At 39.0% G+C, this 24,669-nt stretch overlaps 1 protein-coding gene across 1 annotated transcript in view; it reads left to right on the forward strand.

Annotated features, from left to right (window-relative positions):
* The window catches only part of itgb8 (integrin subunit beta 8), a 57,185-nt gene extending 40,731 nt beyond the window's left edge, over positions 1 to 16,454 (forward strand). Inside the window, exons 10-14 of the mRNA XM_002933298.5 lie at positions 4,277 to 4,682; positions 8,879 to 9,083; positions 12,521 to 12,624; positions 15,509 to 15,672; positions 16,248 to 16,454. Of these exons, the coding sequence (XP_002933344.3) occupies positions 4,277 to 4,682; positions 8,879 to 9,083; positions 12,521 to 12,624; positions 15,509 to 15,672; positions 16,248 to 16,370 (1,002 nt within the window). The 3' untranslated portion in view covers positions 16,371 to 16,454. The remainder of the gene's footprint in view (positions 1 to 4,276; positions 4,683 to 8,878; positions 9,084 to 12,520; positions 12,625 to 15,508; positions 15,673 to 16,247) is intronic.
* Positions 16,455 to 24,669: the final 8,215 nt, after the last annotated feature.

Consider the following 24,669-nt stretch of genomic DNA (forward strand, 5'->3'; position numbering starts at 1 on the left):
ATACGTAAATCTATTGCCAACTCACCAACAATGTAATTAACACCAATTTCTTGTTCACTGCCATCTTCGCATGGTAAGTGTCCTGTTTATTATGTCTTTATTCTTACAAACAGAGTAAGTTATGTAGTACAGTTACTATTGCTGTTATCGGACACAGCGTTTTGCATAAAGCCTCCAGTCTACTCCTGGTGTCTGAAGTTTAGTACAAGGTTGCAAAAAGCTGGCACAGAAGTCAGTTAAAGGCCTAGCTAATTTTTAATTTCAACTGATTTTTTCTGTGATTGTTATTTGAATATATTAGAGATGTCATCATTCCCTAAAACAGAGGGGACATTTTGTTGCCTGTACTGTCATTTTTCTTATGGGCAGTGCCTGGAAATTTCTGTGTCTACAACAGTTGAATTGCAACAATGATACAACTGGTTTTGACATAGATTCCCTGCACCACAAATACAGGTATTTTCCAATGTTTTTCGCCCATATTGGATGTGGTTTCGCACAGGCACCACAAGAACCATGTGGTCTTACTCTAGTAGAGCACAGCCTATTAGCAGTGACTACTCAGTATGCCAGAGAGGAGTTATGGGTCGTTGTTTTTTTAAGAGCAAAAGGACTTGCTGTGCATTAGCTAGTACTTCAGTATTGCAGTGGAAATGTTAGGGATTTGTATGTACTGAAAACTCATTGTTGGTTAGGCATTGCCATGTAAGATGATGTATTTTTTTCCTGTAAGCTGGCATAAAGAGCCTAGCCATTAAAATGAAACCTAGAAGAGGAATATCAGTATTTGTTACAAAATCCTACTGGTTCATGTTGATTTATGTGTCATATTTCATCCCTAGGGAATCCTTTGTTTCAGCAGTCCCTTTGGCTGGCTGCCCATTATTAACCAACATAAAGCACATGGGATTCTGCATAGAACTGCATAGAAAGTTCAGATAGTGGGCCTTTTTTTATACTTTTGTGTTCCTGCCAAGTTTTTTGTTTTGTTTTCATACTGAATGTAGGGCATATAAAAGTCCTACTATATAACCGCAATGGCCTTGAATAATAAGTAACCTCACCCTGGCACAGCTTTAGAAATCTAGCATTACAGTGGGTGATTTATAGTGCTCACTTGATCTTAACATGGGGATCTCCATCCTGCATCCCTCCTGTTTGTTCCAAACTACTGTCACCATGATCCCCCCCATGAAATGAGTTGCCCTTATTGGCTATATGATAGCTGGTGATAGATTACAGTGCATTCAAATCCTGAAAAAAAAATACAACAAGCTTGGATCAGTTTTTTAGGCATTAGGAATTTATTTTTTTCACTTAATATTGTGCCGCTTCTTCTGGATCAGCATCTAATATAGCATATAATTGCTACTTTGATATAATCTTTTGCCCCCATATCAAATTATATTTTATTTCTGATGAAGTTAGCTCTGCAGAACTGCTGTACAGCCAATCAGGAATTGTAGTTTTTCTTTGATTGTCCATTAAATAAAACTGGGAAGGCAAATTTTGTCACCATCTTCCCTTTTGCATTTATTATTTAAAAGAAGAGCTCAATTTTAGCATGCTTAATGTGGGAATATGTTTTGTTACCCAAAGTGAAGCAAATCACTAAACCTGTAGCCCTGGCTCTTGTATTGTGGAAGGCTGGGAGACTTTCTTTAAGGGGGCAGAATTGATCCACCTCCTGTGCTGCCCTGGGCAGCCGCATGTGCAGAATAGTAATGTTGGTAGATGCCATTCATGTACCTGGTGAGGGTAGTGTAGCAATGCTTGGGGAATTGACTAGTCAAACTAGCCTAAGCAACAGAGTTAGCATTTTAACTTACTGGGGGGCACCAAACATGTTGGTAGCCCCAGTGCTTTAACCTTTAGGAGAGCAAATGCAGGAATACATAGACCTCAAACTTTCAGTAATGATCTGAGCTTATTACATCACTGAGCATGTATAGAATTAACTGATTGGTGTTTTTACGTACCCCCTGAGCACCCATGCCAGCCCGGCACATGCCTCGAATGAGCAGGGCTGCCTACACAAATAAAGAAGGACCATTGTGGTAGGTAACTGCAGACCAGAATATAAACCTGACTAAGACAAATTGTAAAAGGCTGATACCTTTACTTTTGTAGGGCTATTGCATTTTTAGTCATGTATACCATCACTGCTCAAGGTCCTTTTCATTCTGGGGCTTGCGTTTTATCAAGCAGTTTTAAACTGCTTGGCTGAAAAAATATAATTGTTCTGTAGGGAGTCATAGCTAGTACATAAGTGGCAATACAACCAGAATAAAAAGGTGATAATGATGAGGCCCAATAGATATTGCGAGTCAGTGCAGTTGATAGCCTCAAGATCTAAAATTGTTTAAATTGCTCCCTGGGTTTCAATAATTTTAGTGAAAATATAGTTAAAAAAACATCACAACTGACAATGCATGAACTTCTAAAAATTAGCCTCACCTATAAAATTTAACACAGTGCATTTAGCCTTTGCCTGACCCGCACATCTGTTATGGGAAATGATTGCACAAACTGTAGATTAAACGTGTCAAACTATTCCATCTGCATTTTCCACTTTGAGTTAAATTTTTCATCATTATGCACTCTTGCCAGATTTTTAACCGTGTCCCAGTTCCAACGCTAGGAAAGTTGTAAAGGTCACATCATTAATCTTTGTACGGGGGAAAAGCTCCTGCGTTATAGCTCAGCCATGAAAAGCAGAACCAAGCAATGTCCCAACCCGGTTGTGAACTACAGCTCACAGCATCCAGGGATAGCAGAAATCTGGGATTGTAGAACAGGGGTTTGCTAAAGGGTTATATGTAGGGCATGTATCTGTATGATGTCCAAAATCTTGAACCAGAGCTTGAACCATTGCAGTCCCTATCCTACACCAGACATGGCACCTTGAGTTTACATGGTGCTGGCAGAAGGGTATAGAACATTTGCTGAATTATACTTATGGGTGCCAGAAGCTTACAGGAACAGCTGAGGTAATTTATTTGGCAGTAACAATCTGTTCTCACAAATAAAAAGCTAAAAATCCAGGGGTGGGATTTTTGGTGTTATAAACAAGGCTTTCGTTAAGGTGAGGAATTGCTGTAAGCATTAAAAAATTAAGTGAAGCATTGGTATGATAGAACCCTAATCTTCAACAGGGAAACAAAGAGTTAAATGAGCAAGGTTGGTTGAGCCGTTTAGCTGGGACTCTGATTGATTAAGTCAAGGGCCCAGTTCCTATGTCAGCACCTTGTGACCTTGGGCAGGTCACGTCATTTCTTTGTGCCTCGGGCATTAAGTCCTAGTTAGCAATCCAAAAGGGCAGGGACTCTCTGTGCATCAACATGTTTATATTCAGGGTTATGTGGAAAAATTAGCAGTGGGAGAAATGTTTATAAAGGGAAAGTTATATCAAATGGTGTATTGTATGGTGATAAATAAATAGTCACTCTTTCTTAAAGAGTTCTTTATTTTTAACTTGTATGATAAATATAAGAGAGCCTCAGATTAAAGAGCCTGCTTTTATGTGGCCAAACACATAGAATAAATCACTTTCTGCAGGCATTACGTATTTTGGGGAATTATTAATCCCTGGGTCACAAGTGCCAGAGCCCTAAGAGAAGCGATTTCCCATAGTGCTCAGTTAGAGATTGCTTGCATCTGTGGGGTTTGTACAGCCTCTGCTTTGCACCTTGTGCTGAATCTGGCACAAAGTGCAAAATGCCCTCTTTAGGCATAGAACAGCCTTGTACTTCACCCACCATAGGGCACCAAGTGAGGCTAAATGAGGCCTTTTGTTTATATCCAGGAAAGGCTTCATTTTGTGTGCAGAGTAGGCTTTTGTAGAAGATATCTTTAAGGTCATTGGGTTACTATATAGTTATGATGACAAACAACTATTCAGCTTTATCTACTAACTCTGATTTAAAACAATTTTCTAGGGGAAGCCAAAAAATGTAAAGTTGACTAATCCAGGCAGCATGCCCCAGCTCTTCTCTGCACTGCTTTCACTGTGTAACTTAAAGTCTAAACAAGTTGACAGGTAGAGAAAACCTCTCTGGCAACTGGCCACAACAGCACTGCCCTTGAATACCAAGATATTATCATTATAAAACTGTTAATATTTTGAAAATTAATGAGATGAGCACCCTGAGCAATTTTTTTAAGGGGCCTTACTTGCCCTCAAACACTGTTGTAGTTTCCTCTAATATTTATTTTAAAATATATTCTGATCGCCATTGTGTGACATTAACATGTAAACCTCTTCTGATTTATTTAGGTGTTTTTCAATGTAACCCTTACAATGGACAGTTGTGATGTACATAATGGACGTGACTACATTGTACTTAGACCCCTTGGTTTCAATGAAACTGCTATAATAAAGGTACACAGAGACTGTACTTGTCAGTGTAACAGTGTATCACAGGCCAAAGGAAAGTGTGTGACGGATGATTCTACAGACTGTCAGACAACTCCATGTAAAGAAGAAATCTGCAGCTCCGATGAGTTGGACTCTGCGTCTGAAAGCTGCAGGGCTTCCCCATCTCAGCCAGTCTGCAGCGGCCGGGGCGTTTGCTTGTGCGGGAAATGCTTTTGCCAGAAAACTAAATTGGGAGCAATATATGGGAAATACTGTGAAAAGGACACCTTCTCTTGCCCTTACCATCATGGTAAACTGTGTTCTGGTGAGTTCAACCATGGTATTTTTTCTAGCAATGTAGCCTGAAGTCTTGAAATGTTAAAAATGCTAAATGTATAAATGTCTATTCAGTTGCATGAACATGTGGCCCACATGGATTTATTATCTCTTTATTGACAGTCACCCAACTTGCCTTTCAAAATAAACAATGTAGTGGTATGTGTGATGCTCTATATGTGCCATATAGATGTGCTGTTTGTGCTTCTTTTGGGGGGTTCTTGTTGCCATTGGTTTGTGACTTGTGAATGTTCTAATATTTGGGCTAAAGGTTGGTCTAGCCCTGTGAATCTTAGTAGTAGGTTGCTTTTGGCCTTGCCCACTTCACAGATGGTTGAGCACAGATGAATAATTCAGTTACAAAAAACCCTCACTTCCCAGTGTGACTACATAAAAGGACCTGGTTCTTTATGTTCCTTAGTACAATTACCCATTAAAACTGAACTAAGCCAAATTTCCCACTCAGTCTTAACAGGGTAGATTGAAGGTATCAGCCCCTTTGCCTTTAGAATAACTGCTCTTTTCGCCTCTGGAGAAGACTCTAGAAGGATAAGATTTACATTTGCAGCGACTATAATAACATTCTTCTGTATTACAAGAAAATGATATGTTGTAACTATGCAACTATTTTGGCCTGCAGGGAGCTCCACACTCCAACCCCAAGCCCCCACTAACAGTCCAAGGGTCTGCAGTCCAAGTGTCAAAGAAATCACTACACTCTAGAATTGCAGAAAGTAATAAAATACTAAAAACCCTTTGCCAGAATTAATGGGTATGAAATAGAGCGCATAACTTGAAAATACTTTTTTTTTTTTTTCATAAACAGAAAAGTATCAGGGCATACAGGTCTTTTTTTTCAAACAAACATTTGTACATATTAATGTGAGATACCATGCTGCTTATTCTGTGATGGCATTCTCCACATTTTTGGAGCAGTACAGGCTACCACCATATATATAGGAATTCAAATAATTGTCCATGCATATATTATGCATATTGTGCAGGCTAACACTAATCTATTTTACATCAAAGCTACACAAGCAGGGACCCTGTAGATGCAATATAAAGGACAAGGAACACTAGGGTCTGGGAAGGTGATAATTTGTTAAACCACCCCCCCCCCTCCCCTTCCCGACTCTAATCACTTATCTCCTATCGCAGGCTGATGCTCCTATTCTATGAAAAATGCAGCAACCCTGAGTAGTTTTCAGCAGGATGGGCCACTGCTATCTTCTTCTACCTATACAGGCAATCTGTCAAAGTCAGGCTTTTAGACTTGCCACATGAGCAGCACAAGACTATTTCAGGGCACAGAGCCAGGCAAAGTAGTATTGGCACTCAATTGCTAACCATCCCCTGCCCAACCGTTTGATCACCTTCCCCCCTCGGCCACATGCCACCTACTCTGCTCCCTCTCCTCCCTGCCGCTCTTTGCTCACTCCTGTCCCCACCACTCTGTCCACATGGCCCTGCCAATCCTAAATCTGTTGTACCACCCAAGGTACAAATCTCTGTGTAACCAAGTTCTGTCCAATCAATCATACTGCACAGTCTAAAGAGAAGCGGGGAATATCTGGGTAGTGGAAGATGGCTATGCATGTCCTGCTGCAAATAACTCAGGGGTAACAGGTAAGTGATTAGAGTCACTAGTGTGTACCTAAACAATTGGCAGTGGTTCTAATTTCTATTGTCTTTTAACGATAATTCTTGTCACTTTATCTAAATTTGATACTGAGCTGCCAGTATGGCTTGCGATTTACATTTTCACCAGTGGGATGGCATTTCGGGATGATTAGTCGCCCGCGAACAGGGAGATTTGTCACGGGCGACTAATCTCCCCGTGTGCCAGAGCCCTAACTGCCTCAAAAATACACTTTCTAAAATATATCTTAATGCTGGTATGATTATAAGGTTAGAAGGCAGGCTTGGGGAAGTATAAACACAAGCTAGAGGTTTATCTGTTAGTTAACTGTGTGCTCATTTTATTTTATTTCTGATTGCTATTTCACAGTGGCCGGCACGTTATGCACAGCATGCGGCGGTGCATAAGCTATGAAAGCTAGGGGCTGGAGTTCAGAGGATCTCTGCTGTTTATTGTTTTAAGCAGACATTCCTCTGCAGGAGAGCCATTAAAAACAGAAATGACCTGAACTCAGTCATGGAATGCTTTCCCTGGGAACCCCTAGAACCGGAAAATGCATTCTGGAACTATTTTATTGTCCATTGCTTGCGAATTACAGAGGACAGCCCTGCATATAAATATTCATGTAAATAATTATTTATCATTATTGTATAAATAGACATAATTATATGTCAAAAGAGCAAATACATATCTCTGAACAAGTAAATGCCCCAGTTTGGTCTGCAATAAAACAACTGAAACAATGGCTCAACAGGATATAGTGTAACAAAGGGTTCATAGTCATATTATAAGCAGAAGTAATATAGGCAGCCTTAGAATGATAATTTTATAGATGGAGTTTCACAATCACAGCCACGGATGATGAATTAAATGGAATTATTTTGTGTTTTCCAGTCGTCAAACTTTAACGATAAACTGAGTGTGCAGAGTGTACCCTCTCAAGTTATAAAAAATCTTTATAACTACAGGTATGGGATCTGTTATCTGGAACCCCGTTATCCATAAAGCTCCGAATTACAGGAAGGCTATCTCCCATAGACTCCTTTTCTCTGTAATAATAAAACAGTATCTTGTACTTGATGTTAACTAAGATAAAATTAATCCTTATTGGAGGCAAAACAGTCCTATTGGGTTAATATTTAAATTATTTTTAGCAGGTTTAAAATATGGTGTTCCAAATTATGGAAAGCCCCAGGTCCCCAGCTGGATAATGGTCCCCGTACTTGTATAAGAAATATGTATTAATATTGAGTTGTCAACAGATATAGTGCAAGTCAATCAGCCCAGAGGTTGTGTGGTCACCAGCCTATGCAGAGGTATGTGTATATAAGGCTGCTTATGAGTGGTCATTATAGGCGCCTTAGTCTACATTGTAAGGGCAATTTTATAAATATTTTTATAGTAATAAATATGTACTACACTGTGCTAGAGTGCTGTCCACTCTTTCAAGTTATGATTCAAATAGCATTTTCTGAAATTGTAACCACAAGTGGACAGCTGCACAGCTAAACGGTTTAGCAAACTGTAAAATGCTCTGTGCAATCGGAGGCTTTAGTAGTTCTGTTTATGTCATGTTAGAGGTTCACATATGGTATATTTATTTTTTATTATTATTACAACATACTTACAAACCGCCAGCATATTCAACAGTGCTGTACAATAAATCAGTGTACACATTAAACGTGCAAAAACACATACAAAACAACCCATAACCAATACAAGAGGTAAAGAGGGCCCTGCCCAAAATTTAGTGACTGTGTTTGTTCTGCCAGCAGCTTAGTGAATCCTTTCGGATCATGGGGTGCTGATCCTGCACTTTACCATGCTCAAATCCTGGAGGTATATATAAAATCACTGCTATTAACTAAGTTAATAGATTTGGGAACTTTTTCTTAAATAAAGTAAACAGTATTTTCTTCCAAAACTACACTGTTTTAAAATGCTGATTATTATACACTGTTTTCAGACCTGGGTATTCTGGTGACAGAATCAATTTACGAGTATGCCCAAACTACAACCCTTCCATCTGTTGCAGAAATCCAGGGAAAGCGGGCCATAAGCTAGCTGGCTTTTGCCAAGTCACTTTACTTTCCACGGTATACATCATATAAAACACCCTGCTGGAAAATGCAATCTTTTGAAAAAATGTTGCTGTTTGTCGCAGATACAAATGCAGTTATAATTAGAAAAGCAAGAGTCTTGCGAGGATAATGGGCTTTGTTCTATGTAGCGAGCCTATTTGAATTCAGAATCAAACAATTGCATGCTCAGTTAAGATCAGTCTCATTTCATTGTTTGTGGCTCTTTGTGGTTCTGGATTATTGCTGAAGAATGAGGCAGTGAATCATGAAAGGTCCATGAAAGTTATTTCCCTGATAGATAAGTCCAGGGAAAAATGAGTAATGTTTGTGGCTGCACATGGGTGGGCTCTAATTCTGCTTTCCTTTATGGCTTATATTTAGGTTCTGTGTTTCGTTACAGAAGTGCGTGTTTTGCAGAGGTGTTGTATTTCTCTATATTAATACCATTTCTTTCTGCGGCAGGTAACGGAGATTGTGAAGATGGGAAATGCAGATGCTTTAATGGCTGGGAAAGTGACCGCTGCCATTGTGCTTCCTCGCTCAGAAAACACTGTATGAATTCAAAAGGCCTGGTGTGCAGCGGCAGAGGGGTGTGCCAGTGTGGGAAATGCGAGTGCACTGATGCCAAAAGCTTTGGCCCTCTGTGTCAATACTGCACAGATAACTGGTAGGCGCCTTGAATTGAATTCATTGCATATACAGAGTATGTTTTGGTATCTCCTCTGCTCCCTAAACAAAATCTTACATAGGAGATACTACTGAATGCAATGTCACAAATGCTAAAAGGATTACACTTTATCCAAGAACTAAGCATATAATGACCTTATTGCAACTCATTTGCCTTATGGCAACTCCTATGGGACTGCAATTTGTCTTGCAATTTATCAGGGTCACAAGCAGTTACTCAAGGCTATCCTGGTGATTTGGTTGGATGGGGATCCCGGATATATTACAATCAGATGTTTCACCCTCCCCATCTAAAGCACACCAGAACTGCTTCACATTTTAGTGCATCCTACTCATTCATACTTTGAACCCTTGAAAAATGTGGGTTCTCCAAGGAGCCAAATGAGCTGACATGGTTTCCATCTAGAGTCAGCATCTAGAGTGCGAGATCAAGCCAGTTGTTTGCACTAGTGAATATAAAAGTAAGAGTAAGGACTGTTAGAAAAACAATAATAATCTTCCACTACGGCAGAGTATTATAGAAATTACAGTGCTTGTATAGTTACTATTCTAACGTATCACAGGGAGCAGACTAATGCTAACATGAATGAGAAGTAACAATATGCGTGATATAAATCTTAAAGGAAGCAATTACACACTTCCAGGAATATATAGTATAAGTTTTAGTGTTTTGTGCAAAGTGGCCCCCGTCGCCTGCCCGCAGGTCTACTACAAATTATTCAAGATCACAATGTGTTATGTAGAAAGCCATTATTTAGAGAGCTCTGAAATACAGGAATGTCATCCCCAATAGTTTTATGCACAGTTCTTATTTTTTAATGATTTCCTTTCTCTGTGTAATGATAAAACAGAACATTGCATTTGATTCTAACTAAGCTTCATGAGTTTATATTCAGTGTCAGACTGGGGTGTGCAGGGCCTTCCGGGTTTGCCACCCCATCACCAACTGACCACCCAACCCCTCACCCACAAACATTATACTTAACTTTGGTGTGTTCCGGGAAGGGAAGGTCAGGGGGGAGCTCCAATGCTTCAGATCAGGTCTGGGCCAGTATATTGTATATACATTTTATATATAAATATATTATAGCAGAATTAAGTTATAGTGATACATATTGTGTAAGGACCCCTTACCCGAAAAGCCCCAAATCCCAAGCATTCCAGATAGCAGATTCTAAACCTGTGTACAATATAAAGTGAGCAGTCACATGATTACTTATATGTGGTTTTTCCATGTAATACCAAATAATGTTCTCTTGTAAAATATGCTAATATGATTTTTTGACACAATGTTCTTTTTTCTTAATCAGCTTTAGTTCTCCAGAGGCTTTATAGGAATACATGTTAATAAAGGGCTAAGAATATTGTTTTGCGTTAGTGTGTATGCTTTCCATGAAATGGGCCTAAGACATATTTCATAAAGTTCCCATTATTTGTTTTTTCTGTTATTACTTTTTACTGTCCAAAACTATTAAGGTTAACATAAAACATTTAGATAGTGTATCCTGTTTTCTTAAAAAACTCTGGGCTCAGCTGAAACAAAAGGCCGTCTGTGCTGCAAGTCCCAGTCTTGAGTCTGTTTACATTACTACTCCCTTCAGTCTAGCATGCAAAAAATGCCTTTGTAGTGCCAGGCCAACCTTTTCATGGTTTGTGTGCCTAGCACATAGCAGAACATCTTTAATGTGTCACTTTGTTACCTTCTAAACTAGAATGATGGCCACAAGGCCACTTCATTTATTGGTAGATATACATAGGCTTCCAGCCAGAAAGCACAACCCTATACTTGTAGGTTGAGTCTGCAAAGCATAGTCATATTTTAATGGTCTAGGTTAGATGTTGCTGGTAGTGATGAGCAAAGCTGAAAAATTTGAAATCACCGAAAAGGTAATTACAGTGAAACAGCAAAAAATTTGCGAATTCACAAAACGCGGGTGACGTGAAACGCTTCTATTTCGCTGACATTTTGCAAAACAAGTGGTGAAATGCGGCAGTTCACTACAAATTTATGTCTGGCAAAAAAATTTGCTCATTATTAGTTGCTGGACTGCAAATCCTTTGATTCTTACAGTTTCATAACTGATGTAAAGATTTTGTGATGGTGATAAGTGGGTTGAAAATATAGAACCAAACTTTACATTTACAGCACCCATGTGAAGCGACACACATATGTTTTATGATTACAGAGAAATGGGAATCATTTTTAAAAATTAGAATTATTTTCTTATAATGGACTCTATGGGAGATGGCTTTCCCGTAATTCGTAACAGGCTTCTGAATAACAGATACAATACATGTACTTTTCTAAAGAACAGGTATTAAAAATTAAAGTTTGAAATTTCCCCCCTTTCCGCTTCCCGAAGTCAGGTCAGTATGCCAGGTAACCAGCTCTCTAATGCTAATGGCTTATGGCACACATGGCAGTCTCTCTTCCTGCGTAGCAACACAAGCAGAAAATAAAAGCTGATCAAAGAAGATCAGTACCCATCTGCTCCCTCCTGTAAGCATACTAACAGGCATGGTGTCTGCCTCTGGATCCACTTGGATCAGCTTTTTCTCTGCATGTATTTCTACCCAGGCAGAGAAACAGCCTCTTGTGCCATTAGACTTCAGCTGGCCAAACACGCACCCATAGTATCGTACAAAACCTAGTTTGACGGATCGACAAGACAACCGATATTGCAAAAGCTTTGGATATTGGTCATCTTGTCAATCGGGAGGGTCAAAATCTGCATTTAGTTCTGAATAGTCAGGTGAAGGTAAAATCCCTATTGTTTCTACCTCCATAGCTAACAATTCAACGCTGAATGTCAATGGAGGGAATGAACTATCTTTCCTGCTACCAATGGTTGCAGGAAAGATGTTTGTTGGTACACCTATGGCCACCTTTAGTCTGATACATTAGTTGATACACAGCTGTGCATGCTTACCAAGGTGAACTATAGACCATTACACCTAATACTCTAGCTGCTGGCATTTACTTGATGTATACATTGCAACTGTTCAGAGGGTTGGTGACACAGTTTACAGAGCTTATACGAGAGAGGGGAAAATGATAATAATTCTCCTTAAACCAACATTTTAGAAAATTAATTTTAGCAATTAAAAAGGTGTTGACTGAGGTTTACTATTTTAAAATGATAATTTTTTTGAAGGTGAACTGCCCCTTTAACTGCCAGTAACAAGTAGCCTATTGAATATTATTAGAGCAAACCACCTCAGCTTTCAATCACTTATAGATACAATTACATAAGCCTTACTTTTGCCTGACAATTCTGTTTATGATTTGGAATTCCTTTTTCTATCCTTTTGCCCTATAATTTGGGGTGATTTCTTACAAAGCATGTTAGTGGGACAGTATATAAATCTTGTAGCTTATAACAAGTATACAATTGCAATTTGTTGTGTCTTTTTTAGGAATTGTGAACACTTCCAAGGCTCCGCTAATGTTTCTGAACCTGAAGGGAACCTGTATGAAACTGCATGCGCTTTGCTGGTTTATTACATTGATCAGACTTCAGGTATGAATAGCATAATCCTTCCAGTGTTAATTAATTCATTGTTTTATATTTATGTACACACAATTAAATGTATTGTTTGTGTGATTTATTTAAAGCCATTTTCACTGAGCTTCACAAGGTTATTGGGATTCATTTAATTAAATAACAAATAGTTGTGAATAGATCTAAAATCCTATTGATCACTAGTGATGTGCTGGTCACAAAAATGATGGAACTGCACCCACCCAAGCCTACAGATCCTTACCTTTAGCTTAACCCAAACCCAGATGGTGAGTTGTTGAAGGGGGGACAGGACCAGCCACTGATGTCACCAGCAGGGAGATGGCAGCATAGGTAATGTGGAGGAGCTCAAGGTGGTTGGTTCTGCAATGCCAAAAGATGGACCTACTGAAACCTGCACCAGAAATTCTACTATTACCCAAACCTCCCCAACCCAGTAATGGATAAATCACTAGAGACCACCTCCACCGTTTCTTTTGGTGCTTCTGAAAGGAGACCCTGTGTAATGGGAAATAATAATGTATGTTTGATTAATGGCCCAGTGTTCACATGGCTTAGTAAAGGATCCATTGAGGCCTGAAACATTTTATTGAGTAGGATCGGGAATTGTATTGAATGGGAACTGGCATGCACATTAGCTTTGACAGAATTATAATTTCAGCAGTTCTGACCTTGTTTCACACTTATCTGGACTTTGATTGGATCATATAAACATGCCCATTTTAACCAAAAGGCACATAGACCCTTGCATACATACTTGGAGTACTCACACATGGAGTACTTACCCTTTCAGTTTTACATTAATCCTACGTGGCGAACACTCCCTTTTACTTGTTCTTCTAATATGTCCAATTGTACTAAATGATTATCCTGCAGAAACCCAGGAACTCTTCCTAGTGTTCCCCATAAGATTGCTGGCTGATATAAATAAGGCAAATGGTGCTGACCTTGTCTCAGGCATATACACAGATAGGCATCCCAGAACATGATGGTGTCCAGATGAATTCCAGACATAAATACACACCTCAGTGATGAGGAAGGTCAGTTCCAATGGCAAGGTCATGTTGACTGATAGATAGAAAGTTAGGGTAAGTTGCAGCCACGCCAAAACATAATATTTCATTATTTCAAATATTTCAAGGTTATCACAAGGTCTCATGGTATCAGGTACTGTCCGCAGCCTGTCTGGTTTGTTAGCAGGATTTTATTGTGTTGAAGACATTAGGGAATTTGGACAAAGTGAAAAGTCTCACTTGTTGACAGATAACCTGCAGTCCTTTAGTGGGAGTTGGCTGTGGGGCAGAAAGGCTCTAACTGTGGAAAGATCAGACAAATAAACATGACATAAAATATCTCATATATCATTTCCAACCCCACATCTAAGCTCATTTTATTTTAGATTTCATTTTATCTACAACATGCAGTGTGTAAATATGAACATAACTGGTTTTAACCAATACATTTATAAAATTGTAACTCCAACCAGTATATTTATTATGCAATATCAATATATGTATGTATGTACATTTTTATTTATGTAATGCTAGATGTGACCAAATAGCTGTTCAATACAACAATATGTTAATAGAATAATACAATATGTTAATAGAATAATACAAAGTACAGTTACATTCAGCATTAACAGCTAAGTGTCAGAGAGACAAGAGGAAGGAGGTCCCTTACAGTCTAATGGGCTTATTTAGCAATTTTTGAGTTTGTGAATAAAAGTTTGTTTTTCTAAATTAAATAAACTCACATATTTATTAATAAGGACAAGGCTTTGCCTATTACAACTCCTGATACCCTTAAAAGTAAAAATGGAAATTAGATAGCTAGATAGACAGACAGATAGATGCAGAAATGGATGAAACACAAATATAGAAGGATAAAGACAGAAGCAATTAAATGCAAAAGTAAAAAAAATATAAATAAATAAATGCATAGGTCAACCTGCAACTCCAACAAAGTGTCCAATGAACATTAGTAAAATAGTGTATATGAATGGTGTGATTAAAAAGGGTTGTCATCAGTAATATGAGTCTGTGAGTGGCTATGGTCTTAGCAGTGATAGTCTATGAGTGACTATGCTCTTAGCAGTGATAGTCTATGAGTGACTATGCTCTTAGCAGTGATAGTCTATGAGTGACTGTGCTCTTAGCAGTGATAGTCTATGTGTGGCTATGTTCTTAGCAGTGATAGTCTATGTGTGGCTATGTTCTTAGCAGTGATAGTCTATGAGTGGCTATGCTCTTAGCAGTGATAGTCTATGTGTGGCTATGTTCTTAGCAGTGATAGTCTATGAGTGGCTATGTTCTTAGCAGTGATAGTCTATGAGTGGCTATGGTCTTAGCAGTGATAGTCTATGAGTGACTGTGCTCTTAGCAGTGATAGTCTATGTGTGGCTATGTTCTTAGCAGTGATAGTCTATGAGTGGCTATGCTCTTAGCAGTGATAGTCTATGAGTGGCTATGCTCTTAGCAGTAACTGAATATAATTATTTCATTTAATAGAAACCAAATCATGGCAAACTCTTCAGTAGGTATACAAAGCAGAATCATGGTTTTGCCCTCCTTGCATGAACTGCTTCTAGTTATTGGCAATTATTTGTTAATTTTTATTTCTGCCAGCCACTGGCAGATCAAATGTATGTCTATCATTGTAATTGGGGCAATTTGTGGTGAAATTACTTCCTTCCTTGATTATCCTAACGTAGCCAAAGTATAAAGTGCACAAAATATCAGGAACGTTAGAAAAAAAATACTGTGTATAACGACAAACTGTTTCTACTAAAATATCTGTACAATTATGTGGAATTGCTTCTTTAATAACACAGTATTCTCAGATGCCTGTCTGCTAAAAATATACATTTTTTTTTTTTGCACAGAATGCTTCTCAGATCCTCGGATCCTCACCCTTTTTTTCATTATTTCTATCGTCACATTTCTTCTGGGAATTCTTACTGTGCTTCTAACTAGACATATTATTCTGCACCACCATAAAACCAGAGACAGGTCTACCCCCAGTTACAGGACTCCTACAAACAAAAAAGTATGTGCTGTTTACTTCCTTGTAACTGTTATTTGTAAGTGTAATTGTTATTAAAATTAGCATGTGTCTGGCTGTTTGTATTCTTTGCACTACTGACTCCAGAAACAATGTAGCATAAGCTATCTTGCTAACAGTTGTGGAGGAGAACTGACCTTTGCTACATTGGTTGAAGAGGCAGAACCAAGAGTGAGTGCATAGAACAGAAAGACATAAACATACAAATTGTAATTACATTTAGAATTGGCTTTAAAGCCACTGAAAACATGTAACGTATATTGGAAAGTTGCTTAGAATTGCATTCTTTTGTTATACTAAAACAACAATTTTCTTAAGATCACCTTTTAATTCAGTGATGTAAAAATCAATACATTTTGGAAAAATTAGAATTGTTTGCTTACAATAGACTCTATGGGAGATTTGGAGCTTTCCAGCTAACAGGTTTCCAGATTAGAGATCCCATACCTGCCTACACCAGAATAATGGAATTTTTTGTTAATTGAAAACAACCTGCATCATTTCCCATGAACAAGTGAATCTTAACACACATTTATTTTTGTTCTGTCATTTTTCCCAAGGATAAAAGTGTGTTGCACAATGTGTATACCCGTACAGTAACATACACACGTGAAAAACCAGAGGACATCAATATAGACATCAGAAAAATGGAAGCCCCTGAAACAATCAAGTGTAACTTCTGAAGAACTGCGTTCACACAGTAAAGTTTCACTACATTGGTTCCAGTATGTCGGCTGCCAGTATTGCCACTGACATATAACAACAATTAAAACCAACTGTTATTAATAATGTTGCTGCTGTAATGCCTAAGGCACCAGGGCTGAATTGGTGGAACCAAGATTGCTCCCTTTCTGCACCTACTCCCATAGCGTTAAATGGCGGCAGCAGGGTTGCTTGTCAGGAACCTGAATGCTTAGGTGCATGTTGCCAGGCTAAAGTTGTCTGACAGGCGCCAGTGCAGTTGCATCTATGGGAGGCTGCAGGGGGGTGATTTAGCACCTGAAATCTTCCCTGCGTGCCATAGGCCTAATCAATGTGCATTACTACTGTGTGGTACCACTGATAAATGTAGCACTTTATTTTATTTGTGTCTTCTATAATGTATGACTGTTTTTTATATTTTAAATAAGATTAAGCAAAAAAAGCACTGGTTACACTTTAGCTAGGAATTTGTGCACTTGGAATGTACCATTGAAAATCTGGAACTGAGACTAGCCAAAAAAGCACCGTAATATTGTATAAAGATGATACATGCGCCGCTCTGACGATGCTGAAATGTGATACAAATGTCATATTGTGCAAAGTGGGAATGTAACATGGCACTGGTATGAATTAGGCCACTACAGCGATTCTTATCAAAGCAGAACTTCAGCTTTAAATGACTCCTTCCCTGTGCTTTGTGCTTGTGTCAGATTTTTAGCAACACAGGGTGGAAATGGCACAGTTAATACAGTTCTTTGATAAAGGGAATCAAGGTGAGAGATTTGAGAACCATGTTGCAAAATAAACTGCACTGGAAATGTTTGAGAATTACATATTTCAGTCTGAAAAGAATGTATCTTTTAAAACCAATATCAGTGCACTGTGTTACATTGTCATATGCTAGAGTTACATTAGGGAGAATAGTTATTAAGCTGTCTAAAATGAATTTGCGGAAAAAACGGCATAAAAAGCTGTGTAAAATAAACCCAGAAGATCGCCGTCAGAACGCCAGATTTTACGCTGTTATTTTACATAAATTCCGGCGGAAGAAAAAAAGCATTAAAAATTTACGCAGATTTTACACCATTTTTTACACAGCATAATAAATATGCCCCTAGATGTATTGTTATATCTCACCAGAACTGTACCTCTACCATACCAGCCATTAGGAAATATTTATGTGCAACTTCTTGCCTCTAACTCCCTTTTTTGTGATATAACTTCCCTCTCAGAGACGCAATCCAAATTTTTGCTGGCATGGAAAAAAATTGAAAGGTTTATTTATCATGGGTACTGGTGTAAGTGCACCACTTAGTGTCCCCTATAGGCTTGTGCCCTGACCAATAGGGAGCTGCAGGCTGCAGTCTTTGGCTTGTCCCAGAGCAAGAAGCAGAAAGCAGCAATCACAGGTACAAGGGAGTCCTGTAGTTAGCCTGCACTGAATAGGCACTGAGTACATGGCTCCTAATTAGCTGGCATTCACTGTCTGTCCTTCCTGGCACCTCCTAAATGGCAAGCAAGAAAAAGTTGTGGGACATGTCTATGCTGCTCATGGGCCACCTCCTCTATATTCAGCTCTGGCAGGAGCAGGCAGAGTCAGACTGGTTTACCCGGGGCCCACTGGGTACCCAAATCAAGTGCCCACCACCCAGAGACCACCGCTCCCTGTTCCTGCTTCACTGCACTACATACTTTGCTGTTAAAAATTAAAGATGGCCATGCGTTCCACTGGGGAAGGCATGGCAGCAGAGCATGGAGTGTTGGCTTGGGGGCAGGGCCCAACAGGGTTGGGGAGTATTGGGATTTTTCCCGGTACCCCAGTAGGCTAGTCTGACCATGGGAACAGGCAGCGATGCTCACAATGACACAATTCTTTAGCCTCCATTCTGATAGTGAGGATGTATAGTGGGAAAACAACATGGCTCTTTTGCTCCTGTTTTTTTTTGCACTACACCAACACCCATTTATATTTAAAAATAACCCTATAGCCTGGGTCTAAAGGCTCTCACTTTTTGCTGAATTATATTTTTTCCTATCTTCAAACAGTTTACTAACTGGTGATATTGACTGTTGTGATTCTGAATCTTTCAGGATCACTTTCCTGTGCTTAACAGGACTGGATTAGGTTTGTTGCTAAACATTATGGCTTATTTCAGGGCCTAGAATCCTCAGGAAGCTGTTGCCTAGGAATCCAGACCTAAATCGAATGTTCCCCCCATACATGTAATGTGCCCCCTGTTATGAGGATGTTAGTAGTCAGAAAATAATTTCTGAAGGTAGCACCTTCCTTTATGCCGGTAACATTGCCCTGATATGACTACCAACATACGTATAAATCTTACTGTACCAATACCTGACTTCCATTGGAGAGACCCTAAAATAACCGGGATTTAATATAAAGTGGGTGAAGTTTTGGCAAATTTGGTTGTATATGGGCAGATTGGGCATGATTGAGATGATTTGCCCTGTTTTTAAAAAATCAAAAGGTTATTCAACATTATGCAGCTGTGAGAATGTAGCAAAATAGTTTGTTAAGCTTTTGTGTAGGAAGCATATAACACTGTGGGGCCGATTCACTAAAGGTTGATAACGCTTATTGCATGCTTTTTTGCGTTAAAAAGCATGCAATAATTTAGTCCCGATTCATCAAAGTCATTTCGCAATTTACCTCTCATTGCGTTAATGCTCCCATAGAAATAATAATAACGCATGATTCACAAACACATATGAATTGTTAAACGCACTAAATATCGCATTAGTCGAAAATTAACACCTACTTGGGGAAGGCGGTACTTAAAGAAAATTGTGGTTCATGAGCTTTGCAGTGAGTTTACAGTGGGATTTTTTCAACTATGTGTTGGCCCTAGAGTGATGCAGCCTCCAGTTTTCAGGGAAATCGTAATTTTCAGAACAGTAGTTTTCCGAAAGTAATGGTTACGTGCGTAATATATCTCGCGTGCAGTGGGAAATAATGCAAGAAAAACGCTCATTGCGAGTTAAATAACGCAAAGAACATCACGTCTTAATTATGATGCCTGTCCTTTTAGTGAATCGCACGTTGTCGCAAAAAATAAGAAGCAATAAAATTTTTAACGCATGCTATAAATAGCGCTTGTTTTATCGGCCTTTAGTGAATCGGCCCCTATGTACCAAATATGTGATTGCATGGCTTTGCTCTATTCAGCAGAGTCAGGGTGGATTTTATATAGTACAATTATATGGCAGTACAATTATATGGCAGTGCAAGGGTTATGTTTGAATGCAGCTACCTTTAGCTTCAATGAGTGTAACATTTGTGTCCATGTTAGCACAACCAGGCAGCTGTGTTCTTAAATCCCTGGCAATGGGTGGGTGATATTATATTCTGTGAGTGGGTGATTCTATGAAGAGCCACATAGATAAATGTTAGTGAAATCAAAGTGAGATTCAAATTGTCATTAGTAGTGATGTATATAAGTAAAGAACAAGTAGATATAACGGATCTAGACTATGAGCTGCAGTGCACTACAACATCCTATCTACTTACCTGAGTTTGCATTTCCCCCATTCACTCTTCAGAATGTTTTCCTATAAAACACTCTAGTTTATTTATGATCTATATAACACTACCTATTGGTCAGCTCTAATTTAACACTTTGATAAATGTATGCCCAAATGTTGGGGAATCCAGTCTGATTGGGGTTTGTATTTAGAGCAGCAGTGATATTCAGGGCTTGCATTGTGAGCAGAATGATCCATATGAAGATTGTGAGAGGGATGTGGAAATAAAGCAGAAATGGAGCGCTAGGCTAATGCTGGGGTGGGGGATGGCTGTGTGCAAACAACTCATTATTGCTCTAAAGGCTTTAACTGTCTGCTAAATCTCAGTAGCTCTTATTCCATCTATGGTTCTGCTACAACAGGACGTCTGAAGGCTTGATCCCTGTAGTATGGAGTGAAAGCTCTTTGTACCAACTAATGTTGCATTTTTTAGGTAGATAGGAAAATGCTGCTGGGCAGTTGGCATTAGCTCATCTCCAGTATGGCATTTTTCCTGGTCACATACATTTTTAATGCAGTATGTACAATCTCTAAACAAGACACAGTTTGGCCATCTATTGGGCCTGGCACTTGCCTCTCACTTCCAATTAGTACATGTTGGCTATACATGTGGGGCAAAATACCTGGCCTATATCCCACAACTCTAACCATCCATCGCATGCATTCTGGGGAGCAAAGAACTATAAGTGAGACTCACATAAAACTTACTTTCATAAACATGTACTCTTACATTTAGTGTCTTAGCAACTAGATGGCAGTTTGGAAAGTGTCAGAATAAGTAGCAATTCAGAACCCTTTAAAAACAGGTCATATGTATATTACTTGAAATTACCCATGGCTATAAAACACTAAAAAGGTAATTTATAGTAAACTTCTTTTGGTTGAATATACAGTGTAGGGAAGAATTAGTAGCCTTGTTACAACTGGCCAGAGGTTATAGCTGCATTGGTGAGAAACAGAGGAGCCCAGATTCTGTTCATTTTTTGTTTTGTGCTTTTGGTTCTTCATATTTCATCTGTAATGATAAAAATGTGTCTTATTTTTCCCTAATATATTATGACTTAGCGGAGTGAATCGGAAATACCAGCATTTATTGTATATACATGTGCCAAGACTTTAAACTGAAACATATTCTGCAGACTGCTAGAACAGGGAATATTTTACATTGCATGAAAGTAATGGGAAGGCAGCTTGTAGGGAATACGGGGGCCCTAAGGTCAGACTTATACAGGGACATTACGGACAAGGCAGACTTTATCACCAAGATAGATACAGTTTGCCTATTATTAAACCTCACCCTGACATGAATACATATTAATCCCAAATCTCACACTTACTGACCATCTTTTAACTTCTTTCCTGTAGGCAATGTAATGTACAGGGCTGTAGTACTTTGAGTTTCTAAATCAGCCTTTAAAAGGTAATTATCTGGTAGAATTATTGGTACATAGTTAGTGTTTTTTGCACCTTGTTACAGCTACCTTGTAGCAAATATCATTTTATTTGCTACTTTCTTCCCAGGACCCTATGAGACCTTGTTTGCCCATAAATCTACATGGGATGGGGGTCTCTCCATCCATGTGTATTTTGAGCAGCTGAAAGAATGCTAGGATTCACAGGTTTTCATAAAAGGCAAAACAATTAATGAAGGACATAGTAAGCCTGGTGGGTTCCAATTTGTTAGGCACCACCCAGTGAATATTATCACTCACCTCAAACCCTGGGCCGTCTCTCCTCTTTACTAAAAAAATGCCCCCGCCCAAGGCGCAGCCATGATGTCGCCTGTCCCAGGATCCCCTGTGGTTAACCTGGGCTGTGCACCTGGGCAGTAAAGTTAAAGTGGAACTTAGACATTAAAAGCCAAACTTTTGCTCTACTGCCAGAGATTGAGGTTTTCAACTATAATCACTGGGTTATGCCTTAACAAGTCCCCCCACGCTGCAGGGATTACGCCTTTTCCTGTTCTTTAAAGATTATGTGATTATGTGGTCACTGTATTATTAATGGTTTAGAGAAAAATATAGCATATTCCTCAGTATGTAAGGACAGGATATTGTGGTGTGATTATTATTATGTACATTGTGATATCACTTATCGGCTGGAAATTAGCTGCCAGGGCTAGCAGCTTGTCTCACCTGTATTTATGCTTTAACAGAAGAGCTGAACATGCTCATTACGTAACTCCAAATCTGTTAGAGGTATCTCAGAATTATCTCCAGCAGCCCCATCAGTTCCTAGAACATTCCATGTAAACGAATGTGCTTCATAGTGCCAACCACTTCCAGTGCGCTGGACCTACAGAGCAGTGCTGCCGAATGGGTAGATTTCTGCTGAAATATCATTTTGTAACTAGGGTATATTATTGGACATTATTTCTTTGAAGCTTTAATGAAAAGAAAATAGGCATCAGTTTAAAGGCAGATTCACCCCCCCCCCCCCAGCTGCTCTGAATTACAACTCCTGGTGGAAGAGGATGTCGGGGTTGCCTGATTCCCAGCAGAGACTGAAAGCCCCGGGGTAAGTGCTGACTGTAATCCTCTTATGTCTTTCTTCCAGTCAAAACTATGCGTGATATTCAGGGCTGATTTATTGAGAATTTTCCATTTAAGTAGAGTACGTCAGTACCCTGTTATCATGAAGGTGACTGTGATTACTTTAGGTTCCCTGGGAGGTATAGAGACAATGCCAGGGGAGTACAGGTCCCATTGCATAAAGCTGCTGTGCATTACCCACGTGCAACTCTCCTGCCAGGACACCAATCTACTGAACATGAATTATAGGGACACATTTTCACATGCAGCAAATAATAAACATTTTTAATAAATATTCTAACCTGGGTGCAGTTTCATGGATATCAGAACTGCAAATTCCGTTTGGCTGTTTCAGTAACAATTTTGATGATATGAATATTTTAATGGCAAATATTGTCATGCATTGGGAGATTTCTGCATATAAATGTGCGTTTTTCTGGGTCCTTTTTTTTAGTTCTTTTATCCGTATGAATGTAGAGAGCAAGGTTAATTGAATTAAAGCCTGGAGATGTAAAATCAATTCAAGCCTGTAATTACATTGTTATAATATATATATTTTTTACATAAATTATTCACATTTGGTGTATGTATGTGTGTGTTTGTAACTGTACTTGTCTTGCCATACCAAAAAGGGAGGGGAGGGAGAATTGCAAATTATTATTTTTTTTTAAATGTACCTACATTATTTGTTTTTCTTTGCCTGCTGTTGACTTTTTATAATCATGTTTTTACTCCTAATTGTAAGACATTCTTTTTTGAATCGGTCTCTAGCATCTTGAATGGATATAATGACCAAATGCAACCCCATTATGAATTAACAGCAGCCATGAACTTCCCTTGCTTATGTTTCCCAAACTAATTCCTAGAGTGGGGATGGACAGCTCTGATTCTGCTTTTGTTGTTGAACTGTATCTGCCATAAAGGTTTACTGGAGATTTAGGGTGAAGACACACAGAGCTACTTAGTAGCAGCTACTTGTTGTGGCTACTAAATGCCAGAAAATACCCTGCCATAGACAATACTGAGAATTCCTTCTGCTAAAACACACATAGAGACAATTATCAGAAAAAAGATCAGCATTGTCTATTTTAGTAGCCGTGACAAGTAGCTGCTACTAGTAGCTCAGTGTGTCTTCACCCTTATGAAGGATACTGGGAGCTACAGCTAAAGGGCCCAGAGCTCATCCCTGCCCTAGAGAGTTATATTGTGCCGGAGTGTCAGTCAGTAGGTGGTGCAAAATGAGAGCAGTGTAAAGTTTGTATCTGTACAAATGGATAGGCTGAGAAAATTCCACTTTGAATTATTTCCAATTCCTTCTTGTGTTTTACTTTTTATTTGTGGGTGTTGTTTGTTTCTAAAATAAAAAGTTTGTTCTTTTGTAATGGGATGACTACTAAATGTTATGTTAATATATTTTAATAAACTGACACTGTAGAGTATAGCCTTTATTTTTATAATAAAGTTTGTATTGTTTTAACTTTGGTGTCTGATTTCTTGTTTTTTTTTTTGGATAATGAAAAAATATTTACAAATATAGTATTTACAAGGAGCCACTAGGTGGCAGTGATGAGTTACAGAGTAGAAAGCAGAATGTCGGCCATTATTTACTGTATTTTTTGTAGTTTAAGAATGTAAATTTTGTATAGTATGAGAAATATGATCAGTTCCTGAGGTAATGGAGAGACATTGCCCTTTATTTTTAATATATTTAATAGAACATGTGCCCTGCTAAAAAGTCCATCTGACCAAGAGCACTTTACTGCACTTACACCACTTGGTTGGCACAGCAACAGCCAAACTACATGCTGAGAATTTGGGCTGAACATTCAAGGCAAAATATAATTAACTCAACATAATCTAGGGACAGCATCTACTTAATGGGTGGTTGACCTTTAAGTTAACATTTTACTTTTTATTACGGATCTTTCTATTCAGTCACCTACTCATATTTGAGTCTCTCATTCAAACAACCAATGCTGGGCACCCTAGGCAACCTAGTCAGCTTGGCCCACTGACCCCCCCTCCCCGACCATTTGCAAGCAAGCGCACAATGCGTGCACACAGGGCGGCGGGATTACTGGAGCCACTGCAGTCGGGGGAAAGGGTCCGGAACAAGTGGTAGGTGAAAGAAGGGGTACCTGCCTGCCCCCCACTGTTGCAAAGGCAGGTGCCTCTTCTGTCTACCCCTAGTTCCGACCCTGCAAACAAC

This window comes from Xenopus tropicalis, chromosome 6, assembly GCF_000004195.4.
Source record: "Xenopus tropicalis strain Nigerian chromosome 6, UCB_Xtro_10.0, whole genome shotgun sequence".
Lineage (NCBI taxonomy): Eukaryota > Metazoa > Chordata > Amphibia > Anura > Pipidae > Xenopus > Xenopus tropicalis.